Genomic DNA, 23,097 nt, shown 5'->3' with positions numbered 1-23,097 from the left:
TCTTTTTTTCTGGATGGGAGTGTAGATTGCTGATGTAACACAGACCTTTCTATAAAATTGCAAGGTAATTGTGTCTAAGATGCCATATTAGTCATGACCTGGTGCCTCTTACTACCACCTCATTCCCAGATGGCTCACAATTCCGCAGACTTTCTCGGTTCTTGGCTTTTCTTTTCTGCTGTGCACCCTTGTTATGTGTGTGTGTCATTACAATATACCGTGACAGTGGTGGTTGGAGAAATGTAAACACAGTGTTCTGTTACAGGTGCATTGTTGTAGAGGTAAATTCTTCCGCGTGAGCAGGAACCTTCGAGCAGTTGGTGAAAGCTAATGCCTGCAAGAATCATGTCTTGTGCTCGTTCCACACCCACCCTTGGCAGCTTCACTATGTCTCCATTTACTTACCTGAGTAGACATGTGCATCGTCATCACCTCATGTCTTGCACCCCCCCCCCCTTCCCATCCCCACTTTGTGATTAAAGTACATGTTATAAAAGAAAAGGTTAAAGCATTATTCTTCCTTTGTACAGCAAATTACTTTGGGGGCTAGTTTTGTTTTTATTTATAAAGAGTTGAAAATCCAGCCTAAGAAAAGGAATTGCAAAATCGTATGAAGAAATTTCCTAAAGATTTACATACGTGTTAAAATTGCGAAAGGAACTATGCAACTTAGAGCTGTGTAGGGGTTGACTGGCAGAAAAGCGGCCCTCCCCTTTCAATTTGGACTCTGGGAAGTAACAAAATTGATAAATATGGTGTCTATGAATATGTGTCTGTTTAGTACAGATGGAGATGGGTTTAGGTAAGACATCATAGGAGGCCCCTAATGCCCCATACACACGATCGGAAATTCCGACAACAAAATCCATGGATTTTTTCCGACGGATGTTGGCTCAAACTTCTTTTACATACGCATGGTCACACAAATCTTGTCGGAAATTCTGAACGTCAAGAACGCGGTGACGTACAACACATACGACAAGCCGAGAAAAATTAAGTTCAATAGCCAGTGCGGCTCTTCTGCTTGATTCCGCGCATGTGTGGAACTTTGTGCGTCGGATTTGTGTACACACGATCGAAATTTACGACAACGGATTTTGTTGTCGGAAATTTTGAGATCCAGATCTCAAATTTTGTGTGACGGAAATTCCGATGGAAAATGTCCGATGGAGCCTACACACGGTCAGAATTTCCGACAACAAGCTCCCATCGAACATTTTCCGTCGGAAAATCCGACCGTGTGTACGGGGCATAAGAGTTGTTTGTTTGAAGAATAGTGCAAATTAGGTTATATACTCTGATCCAAAGTTAATGTGCCTTAGGGCAATGCCACTAAGTATAAAAACAACATGCCAAGCTGGAAACAGGTGGTAAACAAGCAAGGAAAAAGGGATCTGACAGCTCCAAATAACCCGAAGCACATGTAAACTAAGCAAGGTGGCCCAGCTGGGATGTCTGTTTAGCATAGGCTGTGTTAGGGGCCGCACAGTGAAGAACTCAGGAATGGGGCTGAAAGTGAAGTTATGTGGGAGAATTTTAACTTTGTTTTTTCTTCGCCGTTAAAAAAAGGAAGTGTTTTGACCATGATCATTCTTTGGCCCGTTGACCTTCTGTTATTCTGTGTTGGGTTTTCGGGTTAGACCCTGCCTACTCGACATGGATGGTTGCTATCGTTTTTAAAGTTTTCTATGTGTTCTCTGGTACTAATTTACCATCCAATGCCTTTTGTGAAAGTACAATCCTACAAAAACACCTAAGTTTTAGGTCATGGATTTATAGTGGTATGACATTAATACTTGAACATTTTCTTCCTTTTTATAATGTATGTCGTTGAATTTCATATTGTGCTATGGTCTTATCCCCTTCATTTGTATTTTACATACCTGCTGACAAAAAAAATAAAAATGTTATGTAACCTGTAATGTATTGCAATTGGCACGATATAAACTTCTTTTGATTGAAAAAAAAAAAGTACTAGAAATTTTTAAAAGCATTTCTGAATGCTTATATTTCTGACAAGACAAAATTTGATTAGGTTGGAGATAATTATGCAAATCGTATAACCTGGGTCTGCCTGAGGAGGAAGATTGAAGTAAGAGATATATGTAAAATGCACTATTTGTTTAAAACTGAACTCCAGGCAAATTACTAAACACATGAAATAGATAAAGAGTTGTTTTACCAACGAAAGGGTTTGTATTTCTGTCCATTCAATCCTTAGATTCATAGAGCTCTGCCACATCACACAGTTCTGTCTGGCAGATTAGGAGACCTGATTTCTCTCATCTGGTGTTCAGGAAGACCTAAAGTTGGCTATACACGTATCTAAAGCAGGAATCGGATGAATTTCAATCCATGTGCATCCCTGTCTGTTCAACAGAAGCCAGTTGTCAGACCGACTTCTGTTGAACGGTCATGCTGGAAATCCAGCATTTGATCAGTGCTTGCATTCAATGTCTGCAGCACTGATCAGTGTATTCTGACATGGTGGGGAGTCTCTGCTGTCAGAAAACATAAGCACAATGGGGGAAATTCCTGCATTCACATCACGCCTCTGAAAAGGGATTCACGTGTGGATCATTTTTCCGAGACGTTTGACAGGTGGTGAGGAGGCAATGTGATATTTCTTTGCTGCTACTCAAGGCAGGTAGCTGAATCTGAATTCATGATAACCAAATATAGATGCCTCTGCCCACACGATCGCTTGATTCTGACTGTGTTGATGGGGGAATCTATTGATTTTCTTTCCTGCAACTTATGATTGCAGGAAAGAAAATCGCTCTGTCTATGGCTGGCTTTACGCTACCTACTGGCTCTGACTTATGACATCATTTAACGCAGTGTCTGGCAGAGGAAGTGAGTAGAGAAAAGCCAGCCATAGATGATTTTGGTGCAGCAGGAACCGGCCGAGATTTAAACCATGTATGGGCAGGCTGAATGTACCCAAGTTGATTGATCGATTAACTTGGGTACAATAAGCCTGTCTGATTTTATATAAGATTTATTATAGCCCCTAGCAATAATCACTGTGGTCTCCCGTCGGGTTCCGTCTACTTCCCTGTTTCAACCCCCCCCCGTCGAGAGAACACAATGGGTCAGTGGAAAGTATTCCCCCATAAACACTGATGACCTGAAAAGAAGAGAAAAACACGCGCCTCTGAGTGTAGACTGTAAGCATTTAATATAGATAGATATAAGCACAATAAAATTCACATTGAAGTAGTGGTGAACAAGCACATGTTTATCCAGTGTTGGACGCTAACATCAGTTTCTGTCTGTGTGTTGTTCCCGCAGCTGTGTGACCGTGTAACCTCTTGTGGTGGCTGTCCTAGTCAGCAAGATGCTGCTACGATTGTGTTGAACAGAAGCCAAGGGTTGGAACGCAGCTAGAGCTTGATGGTGGGAACCGGGATGCAGCGTTGGCCGCGATGGTTTTACTGGCATGCTTGTGGCGCATTAGAGAGATGTACACAGTGCGTGCTCCTTTGTCAAGCTATGTAACTTAGGCGAGAAACAGCCTTATATGTGCCTTGGAATACTGCCATCTAAGAACACTAAGGCCGGTCATAGTTGGAGCAATTTTCTTTCCTGCAGCCATGGGTTGCTGGAAAGAAAGTCGCTTGATTCTGACTATGTTGACAGGGAAATCAAGCAATTCTATGGCCGGCCGTAGTGTTTCTCCAGCCCGCTTGGCCATTGTGTTCTCCCGGGGGGCTGTCCCCACAGGTAGCACGGCCACTAGAAATAGTCGCATGTAAAATCCAACAGGCTGGTTGTATCCAAGTTGATCGACAACTTAGGTTAATTCAGCTTCCCCATACATTATTCAAATCTCGGCTGGTTTCTGCTGAATTATGACCAGCTTTTCTCTACTCACTACCTCAGTCAGAGCCAGGCAGAGGAAGTGAGTAATGTAAAGCTGGTCTTAGACGATTTGATAGTCTTGCCATAGGTTGCAGGAAAGAAAAATGCACAGTCAGTGTTGATGGGAGACTCCCTAACGCAGAACCATTGTGTTCTTCTGGCTGGGGGAGCCACCCCCATTTCGAGAACACAGTGATTATTGCTAGCAGCTTTAACAGCTGCTAGCAATAATCACATGCAAATATGACAGTCTGTTTCTACCCAAATTAATTGATCAATTGGGTACATTAAGCCTGCCCATACATGGTTCAAATCTTGACTGGTTCCTGCTGATTCAGATCATCCATGGCCTGCTTAATGTCTTCTGTCCCAGGTCTTTTTTTACATATTTGGCAGCCACGATGCTTTGTCTGTCACAGTGAATCCCCGCTGAGCAGAGGTCTGAAACGGGCACAGCTTTAAAGTGAGGGCAAACACTGTCACTGTCCCTGAGGGGCACAGTACCCCCAGCCAGGACCTATGCCTAGAGGGTACCAGTACTGTGAACTAGCACGTTCCGACTGAAAAAAATGCGCTGCTTGTAATGCAGTGTAAGCTCACACAGAGCAGAGGAGTCTCCCAGTCCCAAAGGACAGGAATCGGTGCTGGAGCAACCAATGGACCATGAGTTACATGTTGCTCCATACCAAGAAGTTCCTGAAATTTTTTTTCGTCCCCAATGGCTGAAAATAGTGGTGGTGAATTTTTGGATGGGTGCTGTTAGTGGGGCTGACATGAAAATCAGCATGTTCCTTTGCCCTAAAGTCAAGTTTCCATTTGTGGCTTTGGGAAGGAAAAAAACCATTGTAATTGAGTGAAAAGTATAATCGCACAAAGAATGAGTCAGAAAAGGAAATAAGAAATTCACAAGACCATTTACAGTTAAGAGCGTTATGTTGTATTGTGAATACCCTGACAGCTCTCCTACACATGGCTGACTTTCAATGAACAATCGCACCAATAAAATGTGCACTGGAGAAAAACTGGATATACTTGATATACATTGTTTTAGTTTTCATTTTATACATGTATTACAATGCTCTGCTTAAGAGGTGTAGTAATAGGTAAATACCAGTTTTGATATATACTGTGCCTAGATGATTTTTGCTATAGCATAAGAAAAATTCTTGGAAAGTGCACTGTGAGTGGAATGTAAAATGGAATTTAAATGTTTTAATTTAAAAAAATTTAATTTAAAATCACATTATCTTGTGAAAAGAAAACATTTGGCTTTAAAATGCAACTGGTTCAGCTGGCCATACATGGCTCAAATTTTGGCCCATTCACAGGAATTCTGAGTCGGGGGAAAAAAAATGGTCAAACCACCGCAGGTGCAGGCTGTCAGACTACAATAGCGGACAGTGGAAGATATGTCCATTCACAGTGTTTAGGGAAATCTATGGATTTCTCTTGTTCAAATCATTGGTCTCAATGAGGAAATGTTTTAGGTGTATGACCAGCTTTGTTTTCTAGTTGGATTTGAGTTTTGTATGCTGGTATTAAGGGAAATAGCAGTTCAAGATTTCCAAACTTGCTAGAAATATCTTTTCCTTGTAATTTCATTTTTTTTATCAGATAGGAACACAGGCTTGTGGAATAATCAGTGAGTGCAAAATGTGAAGTAGAATGGCATTAACTGAATTAGGTGTCAGAGGAAGTTCAAAAAATTGAAAGACAATTTCTGATTGGCTTTAAGGTTGGCCTACTAGCAGCCGTGAAATTAATTAAAGAATTCGGATACTTTTCGGGTTTAAAGATCAATTGGGAAAAATCAGCCCTATTGCTGATAGATCCCCTACTGAATTCTCTCCCAAGTCAGGTGAAATCTATAAAAATTGTAGATCAAATGAGATACCTGGGGGTAAACATAACCAGAGATCCAGGGCAGTACATAACAGGGAATGTAGTACCAATAATGGTTAAACTGAAACAGAAGAGCCGGGTGTGGGGTGGCCTTCCTCTCTCGGTCGCCGGTAGATGCAATCTTATCAAAATGATATGGATGCCACAAATCCTTTTTATTCTCCACAATTCCCCTGTCTGGATTCCAGGGCATTGGTTTAGGAAGCTGGACAGCTTATTCAGGGAGTTAATTTGTAAAAATGGAGTGGCTAGGATGGGTTTGAGGGAACTGCGGCGGCCAAGAGAGGCGGGAGGCCTGGCACTACCGGACCCCTGATGCTATTTTTTAGCAGCCCAAATGCAGTTTATGAGAGGCAGCAATGCGTCTGATGAAAGGATAGGAAGAAATAGTTTATGGACTAGCAACAATAGTCAGAATACAGAGGTGGAGGCCGAACACTTTGGATATAGTTGGATATAGTTGCCCCACAACCCAGTTAAAGATCAGATGTTGGAAGACGGTAAAAAAGATATTGGGATATGTGGGGTTCTCTGAGTTCTCCCCGCTATGGAACAACAAAAACCTAAAGGAGCTTAGTGGGGAAAATAGAAGAATGGGAGAGGAAGGGTATACACTGCTTGATGCAACTGTACAAAGCAGGGAGGCTGAAATCATTTCAAGAGATAAGAGAAGAGTTTGTACTGCCCAATAGATCGCTTTTTGGTTATCTGCAGGTGAAGCACGCCCTGGAGGCACAATTTAAGGGCAAGGAGATAGAGTGGTGTGAAATGCCCGTGTTAAGGAAATTGGTAAATAGTACGAAATTCAGAGGGTGGATCTCAGAAATGTATAAGAGCATATCTGAGGCTGGGCAGGTAGGGGAGGTGGAGCCCAGGAGGAGAATTAAATGGGAGGAAGAGGTTGGCTTAATAACGGTGGAACAGTGGAAATTCAACCTAGCATTGGGATCAAGAGTATCTCTTTCACCATCACAAGAGGTCTCCCATCTATATTTGATTTACAGACTCTATTATACACCAGTAAGATTATTCAGGTTCACAAAGAGGCAGGATGCGAAATGTCAGCGTTGTGGGGATGAGAGAGGTGATTTGTTACACATGTTTTGGCGTTGCCCTAAGCTATATAGATACTGGGAAAATCTAGTGGAGGAAATTAACACAGTATTCAGATCCTCATTGGTAATGGAGGCTCGAACCTGCCTTCTGAGCCTATTTGAGACAAATGGCATGTTGAAGGACACCCAGACAGCAATTATAAGATGCCTGTTTCAGGGCAGGAAAATTATAGCACGGAAATGGCAGAAAAAAGATCCCCCAACAATAGGAAAATGGAGAAGAGAGGTCCAGGACACGATCATCAAGGAGGAATTCTGGTATAGAAGGAGAGGTAGCTCAAAAAAGTATAAGAGTGTATGGAAATTATGGCTGGAGTATGAAAGGGATAGATAGAATGTAAGAGTACTAGGTGATTAGGGGGTATGTATTTGGGAGAGGGAGGGGGTGGACAGAGCGCTGGGGGGGAGGGGGGGGAGGACGGGGGCGGGAGGAGAGAATTGGAGGTTTATAGATGCCACTGTAAAATGTATGCTCACTGTCTATAATATCTGTTCGGTTGAAGAACTGTTGCTTTCAGTCTTTTTTTAAGTCAGAAGTTATTTTTTGAGTAAATGAAAATAAAGCAAAATTAAAGAGCGGCCACAATGATGTGAATTAAAGAGATGGGATAGATTTTGATTTTGGAAGTTGAAACAACGTCTCTTAAAATAGGATTCACTGACGTGGCATAAAAAAAAAAAAAAAAAAAAAAAAGGTTGGCCACACCTGAGCCCAATTCTAATACAATCTAGTGACAGTTTAACAAAGACAAATGATGGACAAAATGGCAGTATCTCGTTTACAGTGCCTTGAAAAAGTATTCATACTCCTTGAAATTTTCCACATTTTGTCACGTTGCAACCAAAAACGTAAATGTATTTTATTGGGATGTTATTTGATAGACCAACACAAAGTGGCAAATAATTGTGAAGTGGAAGGAAAATGATAAATGGTTTTCCAATCTTTTTTAAATAAATATCTGAAAAGTGTGGCGTGCATTTGTATTCTGCCACCTTTACTCAGATATCCCTAACTAAATTCTAGTGGAACCAGAAGTCAGAAGTCACCTAATTAGTAAATAGAGTCCACCTGTGTGTAATTTAATTTCAGTATAAATACAGCTGTTCTGTGAAGCCCACAGAGATTTGTTAGAGAACCTTGGTGAACAAACAGCATCATGAAGGCCAAGGAACACACCAGACCGGTCAGGGATAAAGTTGTGGAGAAGTGTAAAGCAGGGTTAGGTTATAAAAAAATATCCCAAGCTTTGAACATCTCACGGAGCACTGTTCAATCCATCATCCGAAAATGGAAAGAATATGGCACAACTGCAGACCATACATGACATGGCCGTCCACCTAAACTAACAGGCCGGGGAGGAGAGCATTAATCAGAGAAGCAGCCAAGAGGCCCATAGTAACTCTGGAGGAGCTGCAGAGCTCAGGGGTGAGACAGTCAGATGGGAGAATCTGTCCAAATGACAACTATTAGTCGTGCACTCCACAAATCTTGCCTTTATGGAAGAGTCACAAGAAGAAAGCCATTGTTGAAAGAAAGCCATAAGAAGTTCCATTTGCAGTTTGCGAGATGCCATGTGGGAAACACAGCAAACATGTGGAAGAAGGTGCTCTGGTCAGATGAGACCAAAATTGAACTTTTTGGCCTAAAAGAAAAACGCTGTGTGTGGTGGAAAAGTAACACTGCACATCACCCTGAACACACCATCCCCACTGTGAAACATGGTGGTGGCAGCATCATGTTGTGGGGATACTTTTCTTCAGCAGGGACAGGGAAGCTAGTCAGAGTTGGTAGGAAGATGGATGGATCCAAATACAGGGCAATCTTAGAAGAAAACCTATTAGAGTCTGCAAAATAGTGGAGACTGGGGCAGAGGTTCACCTTTCAGCGGGACAACGACCCTAAACATACAGCCAGAGCTACAATGGAATGGTTTAGATCAAAGCATATTCATGTGTTAGAATGGCCCAGTCAAAGTCCAGACCTAAATCCAATTTAGAACCTGTTCACAGATGCTCTCCATCCAATCTAACAGAGCTTGAGCTATTTTGCAAAGAAGAATGGGCAAAAATGTCACTCTAGATGTGCAAAGAGAGACATACCCAAAAAGACTTGCAGCTATAACTGCAGTGAAAAGTGGTTCTACAAAATATTGATTCGGGGGCTAAATACAAATGCACGCCACACTTTTCACATATTTATTTGTAAAAAAATTTCAGAACCAGTTATCTAGGGCTAAAGCGATTAATCGATAATAATCGATAATGAAATTCGTTGTCAACAATTTTCATTATCGATTAGTTGATCACAGCACGCACCTTCCTCCCTGCCCAGCAGTTCCGCCTCCGTCCGAGTGTTCTTTCTGTAATCCCCTCTGTACAAGCCTGCGGCGCCACTGTATAACTTTCGCATAACAGCGATCATGTGACCGGGCCCAGCCGCCTCTCTCCTCCTCTTTGCTGACATCAGCGGGGGGATTCTCAGCCCCGCCTGCTTTGCTGCCTCGTGAGAGGAGAGAGAAAGAAGAGAGAAGCAGCTGGTAGCATGGGCAGCAAGCTGCGATATCAATAAGCGGCTTACATTTCAAAGTAAAACAGTGACATGAATGATATTTCTGGGAGGACAAGTGCCCCACCATTGGTGTTCCTGGAGGGGGGGTTGTGCACATCATTGGTGTTCCGGAGGGGGAATAGTGCCCCATCATTGGTGTTCCTGGGGGGGAATAGTGCCCCGTCATGTTTTCCTGGAAGGGGGAATAGTAGTGCCCCATCATTGGTGTTCCTAAGGGGGGGTTTCTTGTACTATAAACCCCATCATGACAGTATACATGTATATGACCTGTGAATACCTATGTAACACTCCGTTTTTTTTCATTATTTTAAATAAACGAAAAAATGGCATATTAAGTTTTTTTTAATGATTCTTTCCGATTAATCGAAAAAATAATCAGCCAACTAATTGATTATGAAAATAATCATTAGTTGCAGCCCTACATTTATCATTTTCCTTCCACTTCAAAATATGTGCCACTTTGTGTTGGTCTACCACATAAAATCCCAATAGAATACATTTACGTTTTTGGTTGTAACATGACAAAATGTGGAAAATTTCAAGAGTATAAATACTTTTTCAAGGCACTGTATCTGCTTGTGTAGGTTTAGGATTAGAAACCACAAACAATTCTACCTGAAGTCACACAGAAAAAAGTTTAGTCTTAATGATTGCTCACACATATACTTCAAAAAAAGTATTAAATAGTTCACTCAGAAGACGCCCTGTGTGTGTGGCCATTCTATAATCTACTGTGAAGACAAGAAGACCGTTGCCCCCTCTAATTGAAATGAAAGCTGTGCAACAAAACCAGGAGTCAGTTATCTCATAGAAGTCTGATGTTCCACTCATCTCTATTTCAATGACAGGAGCACACTAGCTTCGTAGGGCTAAATGTTGTCTTTTTTTTTTTCTTTTTATTCTCTCATGATTTACAGAATGCAAAGAAGGCGTTCACTGTAAATTAAAGATTGCTTGGTGCTCTTTATGACATGGAATAGACTGGTCCAAGAAAAAGTGACTGTGAGGTACTGGACTTGAATCTTTTATCTGTCGGAGCGTTGATTGAGCTTGATGACTGAACCTCTGCAGTTCTACTGCAAAGTGGACACCTCAAAACTGGACAATGGCCTCCGCTGAGGCCGACCAAAAAGACGACCAGCTGGTCTTAAGAGTCCATCATCATTTATTGTTGATAAAGTTGAGACATAATGAAGATAAATGGTAGCCAACATACAAACCAAAGGAAACCGGGCTTAAATGAAAAATGGAAAGGCTTGTTTAAGGATTCCCAAAACGCACCGGATACCTTCTTGGCTACCATCCGGCACGCTTTTTTTTTTTTTTTTATTGATTTCCAATGCAGGAGACTGGTGTCTGTATTCATCGAAAAGTTCTTAATGGTAGTACAGTCATTAACAGTATCCAATAGCTGGAAACCTATTATCCACAAAGCTACTAAATACAGACTAGTATTGGGCTTCTTTTCTGTAAGAATGCTTTATAGAAGGTTTATTGACGATTAAAGAAGAGAACAGAGTTGAACAATTTTAATGTGGACTTTGTACCAATAAGAATTTCCAAGATCCCTATGTGACACACAACTGCATAGTTAAATGCCTACCCTAGAAAACTCTAGAGGGGAAAGGATTGTATAGGCACCCCAGTGTTCCAATATGAAACCGAACGCAAAAGAAATCCACCGGATTATCCTGCCCACAATGAAGCACATTTGTGTAAAATCAGAATGTTGCACTATAGTCTGGGGGAGGGGGGGGGGGGTGATAATGTTACACCTATACCCTCATGTTGTCAAGAACTGTTTCCTAATGCTTAAAGTATTATTTGTTCTTAATCTTATTTGTTTACCTTTTTGGTCTGTTTGCTCAACTTGCAAGAAGTGAACCCCATGCTTCCTGTAATGGGCTAACATTGCTACACTCCTCCACTGTCCATTACTACACAACACCTCCCTATATGTTTTGGAGGTGAGGTAGAGATGCTCTGTAGTTCTAACACACTTCATACAGTGAGAGAAACCAGTATTTGATCCCCTGCTGATTTTGTACTTTTGCCCACTGACAAAGAAATGATCAGGTGATTTGCATTTTAATGAGTGAAATAAGTATTTGATCCCCTATCAATCAGCAAGATTTCTGGCTCCCAGGTGTCTTATATACAGGTAACGAGCTGAGATCAGGAGCACTCTCTTAAAGGGTCCTAATCTCTGCTTGTTACCTGTATAAAAGACACCTGTCCACAGAAGTAATCAGTCAATCAGATTCCAATCTCTCCACCATGACCAAGACCAAAGAGCTGTCCAAGGATGTCAGGGACAAGTTTGTAGACCTACACAAGGCTGGAATGGGGCTACAGGACCATCGCCAAGCAGCTTGGTGAGAGGGTGGCAACAGTTGGTGCGATTATTCGCAAATGAAAGAAACACAAAATAACTGTCAATCCCCCTTGGTTTGGGGCTCCATACAAAATCTCACCTCATAGAGTTTCAATGATCATGATAACGGTGAGGAATCAGCTCAGAACTACACGGGAGAAGCTTGTCAATGGTCTTAAGTCAGCTGGGACCATAGTCGCCAAAAAAACAATTGGTAACACACTACGCCTTGAAGGATTGAAATCCTGCAGCGCCCGCAAGGTCCACCTGCTTAAGAAAGCACATGTACAGGCCCGTCTGAAGTTTGCTAATGAACATCTGAATGATTCAGAGGATAACTGGGTGAAAGTGTTGTGGTTAGATGAGACCAAAATTTAGCTCTTTGGCCTCAACTTGTCGTGTTTGGAGGAGGAATGCTGCCTATGACCCCAAGAACACCATCCCCACCGTCAAACATGGAGGTAGAAACATTATGCTTTGGGGGTGTTTTTCTGGTAAGGGGACAGGACAACTTCACCGCATCAAAGGGATGATGGACAAGGACATGTACTGTCAAATCTTGGGTGAGAACCTCCTTCCCTCAGCCAGGGAACAACAATGACCCAAAACACATTGCCAAGGCAACAAAGGAGTAGCTCAAGAAGACTCACATTAAGGTCCTGGATTGACCTAGCCAGAAAATGTGGAGGTAGCTGAAGGTTCGAGTTACCAAACGTCAGCCTCGAAACCTTAATGGCTTGGAGAGGATCTGCAAAGAGGAGTAGGACAAAATCCCTTCTGTGATGTGTGCAAACCTGATAGCCACTTACAAGAAGAAACGTCTGACCTCTGTGATTGCCAACAGGGTACTAAGTCATGTTTTCCAAAGGGGTCAAATACTTATTTCACTCATTTGAAATGCAAATCAATTTATAACTTTTTTGAAATGCATTTTTCTGGATTTATTTATTTTTTGCTGTTATTCTGTGTTTCCCTGTTAAAATAAACCTACCATTAAAATTATAGACTGATCATTTCTTTGTCAGTGACAAATGTACAAAATCAGAAGGGGATCAAATACTTTTTTCCCTCGCTGTATCCTGCTCCTCTATGGTGTGGTATGCGTTGATTAAGTGGTGGTGAGCGGTTTTAATTAGTCATGTCAGTCCAAACTGTGGTTTAAGGGCTTTCTGGTCCAGTAAAAAGAAAAGCAAACTGAAGTAAAAGTTCAAACAAAGTTTCCCACACAAGGTATTTTCAAAAGCTAGCAGTAAAAAATGCTGAGCCACCTTGCGCTCTTTTCAGCAGCACTGCTGCTCTTGGCCCTGGTCCTTTTAGGCCCAGCTTTCTGGCTCACTCAGCCTTATAGATTGCAGCACCCTGCTGCACAGGCCCACTTTTGGCCCCTAGATAGGAGTTCCTATCACTCTTCCGAGACTTACAAAATCCAAAGTCCCCTAGACTCACTAGTTGCCTCAGTTTTGCATACTCGCTCAGCTGTCCCAACTCTCCCAGTCCTGTGGGTAGGCAATCTCTCTCCTGAATGGATGACCTCTCCTGGCTGGAGCACACACCAGTCTCAAAACAAGAGCCCCAAGTGTGTACACCTATGCACTCACACACCTGGAAGGTCTCCAAGACCTGGACACAGGATTGAAGGCTTTGTCCCACCCTAAAAACTGAAGCCTTCAAACACTAGGCCCTGATCCAGGATTACAAAAACCCAGAGAGCTGTGAACACCATTTTCTTTACTCACAGTAAACACTCTGGAGCCCTGCACTTTGCAAAAGTGCAAATCCTGTGTGCTTTTTTTTCTTAAACTGCCATTGTGGCAGAACCTCGTACTGTCACAGTGGTACAGTAAAGGAAGTAAGTGTTGTTGCCCTAGGACAAGACGTGTGTTACTGGCAAGATCACCAGGCACAAAAAAGGAGAAAAAAACTAAACTAATGCAGCCACCACATCTAAGGACTGGTAAGCCTGGGTTTAGGCCCCATTCATACAAGCGAGTAGGGGCATACAAAGATTTCCAGAGGCAAGAATTAGCAGACTCCTGTAGCAAGAACCTCAGTTTTATGTGAATAATCTCTACACATAAATGACATGCTGATAGTGGCTGCACTTGTTTGTGGCTGTCTGCATGTAATCACACATGGAGCAGTTACCTGCGGTTAGGTATAGACGATTGGCCCTGGATGCAGACAGTTTACATCTAGGGGTGATCATCTGTTTCGGTTTCTGAATGGGACCTCAAGCCTGGTACACACTACAGGTTTTTTTCCGTTCAACCCAGCGCGTTGAACAAAAAACTGTCAGCTGTGGTTTGAGCCGCTGTACTAATGATGCAACGTTAGTACAGCGATCTCCCCTGCTGAGTTGTGTTCTGATAGGGGGACAGCCCCTCCAGCAGAATACTCCAATCTGTGCTCTCAGCCATTGGCTGAGAGTGCCGATCGGGAGCCGGTTGACTGCTGGCTTTCCAGCATGCTCGTCCGACAGAAGCCGGCCAAACTTTGGCTGGCTTCTGTCAGACGAGCATGCTGGAAAACCAGCAGTCAACCAGCTCCCGATTGGCACTCTCAGGAAGTTGAAAGCATTTGTAGGCTTCTCCTATTTAATAATGTTTTCTGTTTGATACCAAGATCTTTTTAACTTCCTCTGAAAGGAGTGGTTGAAACCTCACAAATGAACCTCAAGTGCCTATGCCTCACAACAATATTATAGATGTAGAGTGTTCCTGAATAGAACAAACCTCATTGATTGGAGCAAAATGCAGACCTGAAAACATGATTTTTAACAATTCTTCAAAATATGTTTCAAACACAGGGCAGCCAACACAAAATGTATTTTTTTTATAGAAGGCCACCCCAAAAACAACCTTCAAAAAAACAGATGATTTAGAAGTTTAATGGACTTACAGCCTTAAATAGGAACTAAATACAGAAAATAAAAAATGTCAAGCAGACAGGCTCTTTATTGCAGAAGATATATGCTTTGCCTCTTCTGCTATAAACGTACTTGACTGCACATGTGCAGCTCTGTTTGCATTTCTGGCACAGTGCCAGTGTGCCGGAATGAATGACTCCCGGGCATGCACAGGAGTGATATCATCCCACACCAGCCAATCAAGATGGCCAAAGAATGGCACCTGGAGGAAAACGTTGCCATTGGGACTTCATGGGCTATAGACTGTTAAAACATAGAAGAGTATTTCTTGCCTTTAATTCTGCTTTAAATTGAAATAACCCTATGATGACAATATTGTTATAATCATTTTTTGTAGTTCTATATAATAAACAGTTTGGTAATACAATTCTATATTGAGTGTTAACCATATTTTACTAATTGAGACAAATTATTATACAGGATTTATATGGTGCAAACAGTTAGCACAGCGCCACAGGATTTATATGATGCAAACAGTTTGCAAAGTGTTTTAAAAAAGAAACAGTACAGCTACAATACCAATTAATACAAGCGGTCTTGGGACCCCTGCTCGTGCGAGCTTACAATCTAAAAGGGAGGATCAAGTGGTACAAAATGTAATAATTGTGTGGGGATTTTTGAGAATTAGTTTCAGAATTTTGGGTAGAGGTGAATAGACTTTCCTGAAGAGATGAGTTTTCAGGGATTGCCTAAAGACAGACAAGGTAGGAGATAGCCGAACAGATTGGGGTAGGGAGTTCCATAAGATAGGAGAGGTTCTAGAGGAGCCCAGGAGGTGAGCGTGGGAGAAGGTGACAAGAGAGCTAGAAAGGTGGAGCCTTATTTTGAGATAATGGTCGTGGTGTAGTTTGGGGCAGTGGTTTGGATAGCTTTGTGTAGTGTTAGTATTTAGAATTTTATCCATTGAGCGAGCTGATTGATGTCAGTGGAGGGATTGGCAGAGAGGCATGGCAAACACCGAGCCGTTGGTAAAGTGGATGAGTCTGACAGTGGAATTCATGATAGACTGAAGGGAGGATGGTCTGTGTAAAGGTAGGCCAATGAGAAAGGATTCAGTAGTTGAGGCAAAAGATAACAAGGGCGTAAATTAGTAGCTTGGTGATGCCATTGGTTAAGAAAGGGCAAATTTTGAAAATGTTATAGCTATCATACATTTTGCACGGTACGTGTAGATGTGATCCGCTCATACATCCACATTTTTTACACTCTCCGTGAATCTGTGGGTTTGGCAACCATAAGCACATATCAAATGTAATTTGTAAACACCCATGTGCAAAAACTCTGGGCTTTTGTACACCATAATGCATGTAATGACCTAACACTCTTTACTGCGACCCACTGTGCATGTGCATTGCAAAGCAAAGTGAATTGTGCTCCACGCGCATCTACAGAATGTTACAACATACTGGCTTTGTAACCTACCAATGTGCACATACTGTATGCATATGAATTGTTGCATTGCTCTGAGTTAAAAAAAAAATGCACATGGCCTACTTTTTCATGCACTGACAGCAAATACATTTTTAAACTGCTGTATAATTCAAAGCACATTAGTGCACAAAAATGCATGCCTTGGACTGCACTGCATTATTGTGTGAATGGGCTCTAAGGCAGATCGGGCCTGGAGGTGCTTGATGCCGAATCTTACAAGTACATGAAGGATAGTTTCACAGCACCTGCCTCACATTCTGCTCCAATTATTAGTGGAACTCTGCTTTTAGAACCTCTTAACAGTAGATTGCTTTTTGTTTTCATTACAATATTCCAGGTTTATGACATGAATATGTTAAGTTTTAATCAGCACTGCAGCCAAAGCAGCTCAGTTAGAGACACAGAAAATTGTTTTAGATCCTACCCAATCAGAATGTTTTCTGAGCTCAGAAATGGCATTAACATTGTTGTAAAATGCCAGAGACTTGATACTATAGGTTCCTGTGTAGTTTTGCTCACTTTACACTCAATGACATGAAATGCTAATTGTTTCCATCTTTCTTTCTTTTTTTTTCTTACAGCAACATCTGTGATCACTGGAGATTATATGACAAAACCAAATTTCCTAGAAGCTACGATTTTGTCCTGTCGCTTTTCTCTCTTATACTGGGGGTGGAAATATCCATCATCCATCAGGAGGTGGGCTTGGTGGAGGAGAATCTATTCAAGGACCTCAACAAGAAGAAGCCAAAGAAAAAGGCCAAAAAGTCACAGACATGAAATTTTTTAAATATTATTGGAAATTTATGTAAATAAAAACATATTTATGTAAAGCTTTGCCAATGATTAGTAATCCCTTAGGCTGATCATGTGTGCCATAATCATTAGTGGTAATGAAACTGCTGTGGATGTTTGGACTGTGTAGGATGTTACTGACCATGTTTGGACTATATATGGCAGAGTTTCTCCACCAGCAGTATGCCTCCTCCTAGGGTTCATTATAGATACTCAATGAGTACTTGTTTGCTCAAGTTATTTCAAATTAATATTTTATAACCTAAAACAGGGATCCTCAAACTACGGCCCTCCAGCTGTTGCAGAACTACACGTCCCATGAACAACTGGAGGGCCATAGTTTGAAGACCCCTGACCTAAAATATTTGGGTCAAGTTATTTATTTTGACAACTGAGCTGTTAAAAGCAGAACTTACAGTGGGGAAAATAATTATTTGATCCCCTGCAGATTTTGTAAGTTTGCCCACTTACAAAGAAACAAAGGGTCTATAATTTTTATCATAGGTGTATTTTAGATGATAGAGATAGGATATCAATCAAAAATCCTTTAAAAATGTGATACAAATGTTCTAAATGGCGTTGCAGTTCAGTGAGTAAAATAAGTATTTGATCCCCAGGCAAAACATGACACAGTACTTGGTAAGCACAGAGGTAAGATGTTTCTTGTAGTTGGTTACCAGGTTTGCACTTGGGAGGGTGTGGGTTTTTTTTCTGGATTTATGGTTGATATTCTGTCTCTATCATTTAAAATACACCTATGATAACAATTATATACCCTTAATGTATTTGTAAGTGGGCAAACTTATAAAATCTGCAGGGGATCAAATAATTATTTTCCCCACTGTACATGATCTTGCTATTGTTTTTTTGCTATTGTTTTTGACCTCATACTGCATCCGCACCACACTTTCTGACGCCAGGTGTGCAGGTGCTTCTGTGCTTGCTGGGACCTAGGGAGTCCCACTGGAGTCTCCATCATGTGTGCACTCCCATTAAGAACTACAACCTGTCATGCAGCCTTTTCCAAGAGAGACACAGAGCCATAGCCACACTGACTCTGGAGCCTGTGTCAATCACCTCTGTGGAGGAGGAGTAGAGGCATGGCTTTGGCCCTGTGTCCCTAGTGCTCTGCCTGCATGTACGGCACTGGGAACAGCAGCACACTGGGCTGTGTTCTAAATGGGAGCACGCATGTAGTGGAAACTCCGATTGGGCCCCTTAGGCCGCAGCAGGCACAAGGGGCATCCTCATACCTGGAGCCTCTACCGTTTGAGGGGAATTTCCTTCTCAGAAAGATGTCACTGTAACAGGTGTCCCATTGGTAGATTTACCCTTGCCTCTTGTTCCAGTGCCAACTGTAATGCTTTTAATTTCCCACCATTTTCTGTGTCCATGATAGTGGTCACCGTGAACAAACACAGGTTGGGTAAAACCGTTCTCTTATATGTATTTTGTCTGTGTATTTAGCTGTTTGTCTGGTGTTTAGCTTTAAACCACATAATGGTTTATTTTATCCATGTTCGATACAAGTGGTGAGACCTCTGCCCTTGAATTCCTAGATGCTCACAACTTCCATGGCCATTGCAAGTGATTACACAATCTCTGTTGTGTTTTTGATGATACTAGGTTATTAAAAGTGTTGCTGGTAAAGTGAATGGAAACAACAGAAAATACAAGATGACCAGAGAAACGCCAGGATCTTTCTCCACAAGAAGCTTGGGGTTACCTTTCCTTTTGTTCACCAGAGCTTACCTTTAATTGAGATATCACTTCTTCTTTTTTTTTTTTTTTTTTTATAATTCTTTATTTATATAAAGGGTGATAGAGAATACATAATTACATCACATTTCAACACTTACAAATACATCTGTTCGATACTTTATGCTTACACTTTATGTTAAATTAAAGTTCCTTAATCTCTACATAGACATTCATAGATTATACCCTTATAATTTACCTACATGAAGGCCTCAGTACCGCAAAACGTATTCCCAAAATCTTCTTCCTTACTTAATTCTCTAATCCTCCCTTTAATTCCTTTTATTTATTTACCCCAAGCCCTACCAAAAAAAAAAATAAAAAATTAAAACAACAAAAAAAAATAAAAATAACCCCCCGCTCAAACCCCTCCCCTCCCCCTTCCCCCCTTCACAGCAAGGTGAAGAGGTTCCATGAAGCAATTTCATACCCACCGTTCTGTCTTCCAGCTTTCTCTTCCCTTCTTCTGAAAATACAAATCGATCCCATACTGACCATGTTTGCTCATATTGTTCTTTTCTATTTTAGGCTGAATAGACCAAATCTTCCATGGCTCCAATTTCTCTGACCTTGTTAAGCCACCTTGCAATTGAGGGTGGTCTTGTGTCTCTCCAATATATAGTGACACAGGCTTTGGCAGCATTTACCAAGTGGCACAGCACGAACTTTTTATATACCTGCACTGGGATCTGTGAGCAATGGAGTAAAAAAAAAGCTGGATTGTCTGGTATTAAGAGGTCTGTAAGTTTTTGAGAAATTTTCTGCACCTCTAGCCAATATTTCCTAATCTTAGTGCAGGACCAGAAAATATGAAGAAGAGTTCCCTCTTCTTTTCTACATCTCCAGCAGCGATCTGAGGTCTCTGCTGAAAATTTACTGAGTCTCGATGGGGTGTAATACCATCTAGTTAACAGTTTGTAATTTAATTCCTGTATTCGTGTATTTATTGACGAATTCATTGCCAAGTAGATGATATTCCGACGTTATGTTGGGGTAAAGATTTTATTAAGATCTCTTTCCCACTTACTAATGGATGGCATCACAACCTCCTCCGACGGGGTGTTTAAAAGTGTGTAAATCTTAGAGCTCACCCGGGGGAGAGTTTCTTTCTCCTCACAATATAGTTCAAATGCCGTAAGTTGTCGCCGGTAATTTATTGGTGATCCTAAAGATCCCAAAAAGTAGCGGATTTGTATTGCTTGCCAAAAATTTACCTCATAACACCCTCCTGGCTGCATCAATGCTGCAATTGTTGGCCAAGTCTCCAATTGCGCAAAGTGTGACACTTGAAAGCATCCCTTCTCTTCCAGTTTTCTAAATGCTCCCCTTTCCATTCCTGGCTGGAATTTAGGATTTCCTAGTATAGGGTATAGAGGTGAATGAATCAAAGAATATCTAGAGATACAACAGATCTTAGCACAAATTCGCAACGTAGGTCCTAAAATAGGATGTTTTTTAAGGGTGAGCGGTAGCTATTCGTAACACCAGGGTGCTCTACGCAGGGGTACAGGACTCAGCGGTTATTCCATTTCTATCCATTGTTTAAATTCCATGTGTCTACACCAATCTACTAGCCTCCCTAAATGAGCTACTTGATAATACTTGAATACATCGGGGACCGCTACCCCCCATAGCACTTGGGTAACGTCATTAGTCTTCTACCAATCCTAGGTCTTTTCTTCGCCCATATAAATTTTGAAAAAAGATTACTTATCTGATGGAAAAAAGCTACCGGGATATTGATAGGTAACGCCTGAAAAAGGTATAAAAATTTTGGTAGGATACACATGTTAATAATATTACAGCGGCCAAACCACGAATGTAGTCCGCGTTGCCACTAATCTAATAAGGACCGTACTGACTTATACAATGGTAAAAAGTTTACCACAAAAGTATTTCCTATATTTGATGGTATATATGTACCCAAATAACTCAGCACTGCAGATACCCATTTAAAGTAAAAATTTGGTTGTATAGCCTTTTGCATTGCAGGAGGCAGTTTCACCCCCATCGCTTCTGATTTAGTGTAATTAATTTTTAAATTTGATAAGACTCCATAAATCTTAAATTCTTTCATAAGGTTAGGCAATGAAACAAGCGGGTTAGACATGGAAAACAGCAAATCATCTGCGTAAGCTGAGACTTTATAGTTCTTGTCTCCCAAGCATACCCCCTGGATATCCGGGTTTTGGCGAATCTTATTAAGTAAACTAACTAACTAACGTGAGAGCAAACAGTAATGGCGACAAGGGACATCCTTTGCGCGTGCCGTTTGTAATTTTAAAAGGTTTTGAAAATACTCCATTTACTTTAACTGAAGCCTGTGGTATAGTGTAAACCCCGGATATCCATTGGATCATATGGTCTCCCACCCCTATATGCTTGAGGGCCTCAAACATGAACTGCCAGTTTACTCTATCAAATGCTTTTTCAGCATCTGTGCTCAAAAAAACACAAGAGTATTTGTATTGTTGGTATATTGAACTAAGTTAAGTATCTTAATGGTATTATCCCTCGCCTCCCGGGTCGGGATAAACCCTACTTGATCTAAATCCACCAGCTGGGAGAGCAATGGTTGAAGACGTAGGGCTAATACTTTTGTAAAAAGCTTTAAGTCCATGTTCAATAATGAAATGGGCCGATAACTGCCACACTCTGCCGGATCCTTCCCTTCCTTTGGTATCACTGAAATGTGTGCCAGTAATGCTTTCGGGGGTAGCGTGGCACCTTGGCCCAATGCATTATATACTTTTGTTATCTGGTTACCCAGTATCTTAATAAAGCTCTTATAATATTGTATGGAAAATCCATCAGGGCCTGGGGCTTTCCCAGATTTGACCGTTTTTAACGCCGTGTCAAGCTCTTCGGTGGAGATGGGCCTTTCCAGGTTATGACGATCCAATGATGATATCCGGGTAACCGTGCTGAGGAAAGGTATTTCTCCAGTATGGTGAGGGGTGGGGGTGCTGAGGAGTTATCACTTCTGAATAGGGTCTCTCCACTCCATGCTGACTCCCCTATACCTTCACAACCCATTCCCATTAATTTCTGTTCAGCCAGGACTTACAATTTAACAAAATGTCCCTACCAAAACTAATGTAAGCTGTTTATGTAGAAGCCAGCAAATATATCAGTGGTTTTCCACCTGAAAGACACTTCTACAGTCAGGAACATATTGGTATATAAATCACTGCAAGAGAGCAGTGCTAGCCACTGTACCACCATACTGCATCCTGGGCAGCCTGGCAAAAGAAAATGGGCAGGGCTGACAACATTCAGTCCACATAAAAGCTGTTAGTTATCGGCACACAATTGTTTGCATTTCCAGAAGGTCAAAAAGTATTTTCTCTGTAATTGCAGGGTCTAAAGGGGAAAAAAACAGGGATTTGTGCATGTATTACATATGTTGTGTTTTTTTTTCCCAGAGATGATTGAAATACCATGCATTAGGGCATACTTGTCACCTATATCCAGCAGTGATAGATTTTTACAAGCTGTAGCAACGGGCATGCGCAAACCTTATACTGGAGCAGCAAGAAAAATAAATATTGGAAACTGAAACACATAGAAAAACAAGAAATATAATGGGTTTTGTAAAGCATTCAGAAGCAGTTTAATTTTGATTTGAATTTAAATTAAAGGTGGTAAAGAGAATTATTCCTATAGAAAAATGTTATCCCACATCAATGACAGTGTCTTGTGGCTGCATCCCATGTAGTTTGGGTAAAGGAGCATGCTTCAAAGGCTTTTAAGCAGAATTGAAGCACAAGGACTGCATTAAGTTTAAAAATTTTGAAATCGGAAAATATAAATAGTGAACCGTAAAACTGAAGTAATATGGGAGATGGTGGAAGGGTACTACAGCCTACACACTGCACTTAAGAGACATTTGAAGACCTCAGGTTTGCCATATTGTCCATAAAAGATGGCTTCTGATTGTTTGCGACCAAATGATTAGATAGCAGAAGATCCCATTCACCTAATGTGCACTTTGTTTTTATAGGCCATGTCATCTGACTTCTCTGACTTTTTTGTGCACTTGAACAGATATAATAAAATCTCTTCAACTGTCTATTTACCAGGCTAAACTGGATCAAATAGGAGAATTGTTTTGTTAGAGTTTACATTCACTTTAAGTTAAAAACAAAAAAAAAAGGTTAATTTGAATTGTTCTATATTTCCATAAGCAGCCAGCAGATGGAGCTCCAGGCATCATTTTAGGTGTTAGCCTCTGTTTTGTTGAAAAGGTCCATTTATAGAGCAGAATGGATTTACACACAATGAGTCATCATCTATTCCCCTCTCTTCAGACAGCTCCAGGAAAGATTTAATTCTGAGACAGTTTGTCTGATAGAAAACCGCT

The 23,097-nt window shown here is 41.3% G+C and overlaps 1 protein-coding gene across 2 annotated transcripts in view; it reads left to right on the top strand.

Moving 5' to 3' along the window:
• The window catches only part of TAF1B (TATA-box binding protein associated factor, RNA polymerase I subunit B), a 290,995-nt gene extending 273,986 nt beyond the window's left edge, over positions 1 to 17,009 (top strand). Inside the window, exon 16 of one of the 2 annotated variants that reach the window (XR_012243755.1) lies at positions 16,763 to 16,896. Coding sequence is in view for 1 of the 2 variants with exons in the window: in XM_073625402.1 (XP_073481503.1) it covers positions 16,763 to 16,961 (199 nt within the window). In the remaining variant the exon portion in view is untranslated. Of the gene's footprint in view, positions 1 to 16,762 lie in introns of both variants that reach the window. The other variant, XM_073625402.1, reaches the window with a different exon arrangement.
• The last annotated feature ends 6,088 nt before the right edge of the window (positions 17,010 to 23,097 follow it).

The sequence above is a fragment of the Aquarana catesbeiana genome, linkage group LG04, assembly GCF_042186555.1.
Source record: "Aquarana catesbeiana isolate 2022-GZ linkage group LG04, ASM4218655v1, whole genome shotgun sequence".
Taxonomy (NCBI): Eukaryota; Metazoa; Chordata; class Amphibia; order Anura; family Ranidae; genus Aquarana; species Aquarana catesbeiana.
The sequence above is the reverse complement of the archived record's forward strand: the minus strand, read 5'-3'. Positions and strand labels throughout refer to the sequence as shown.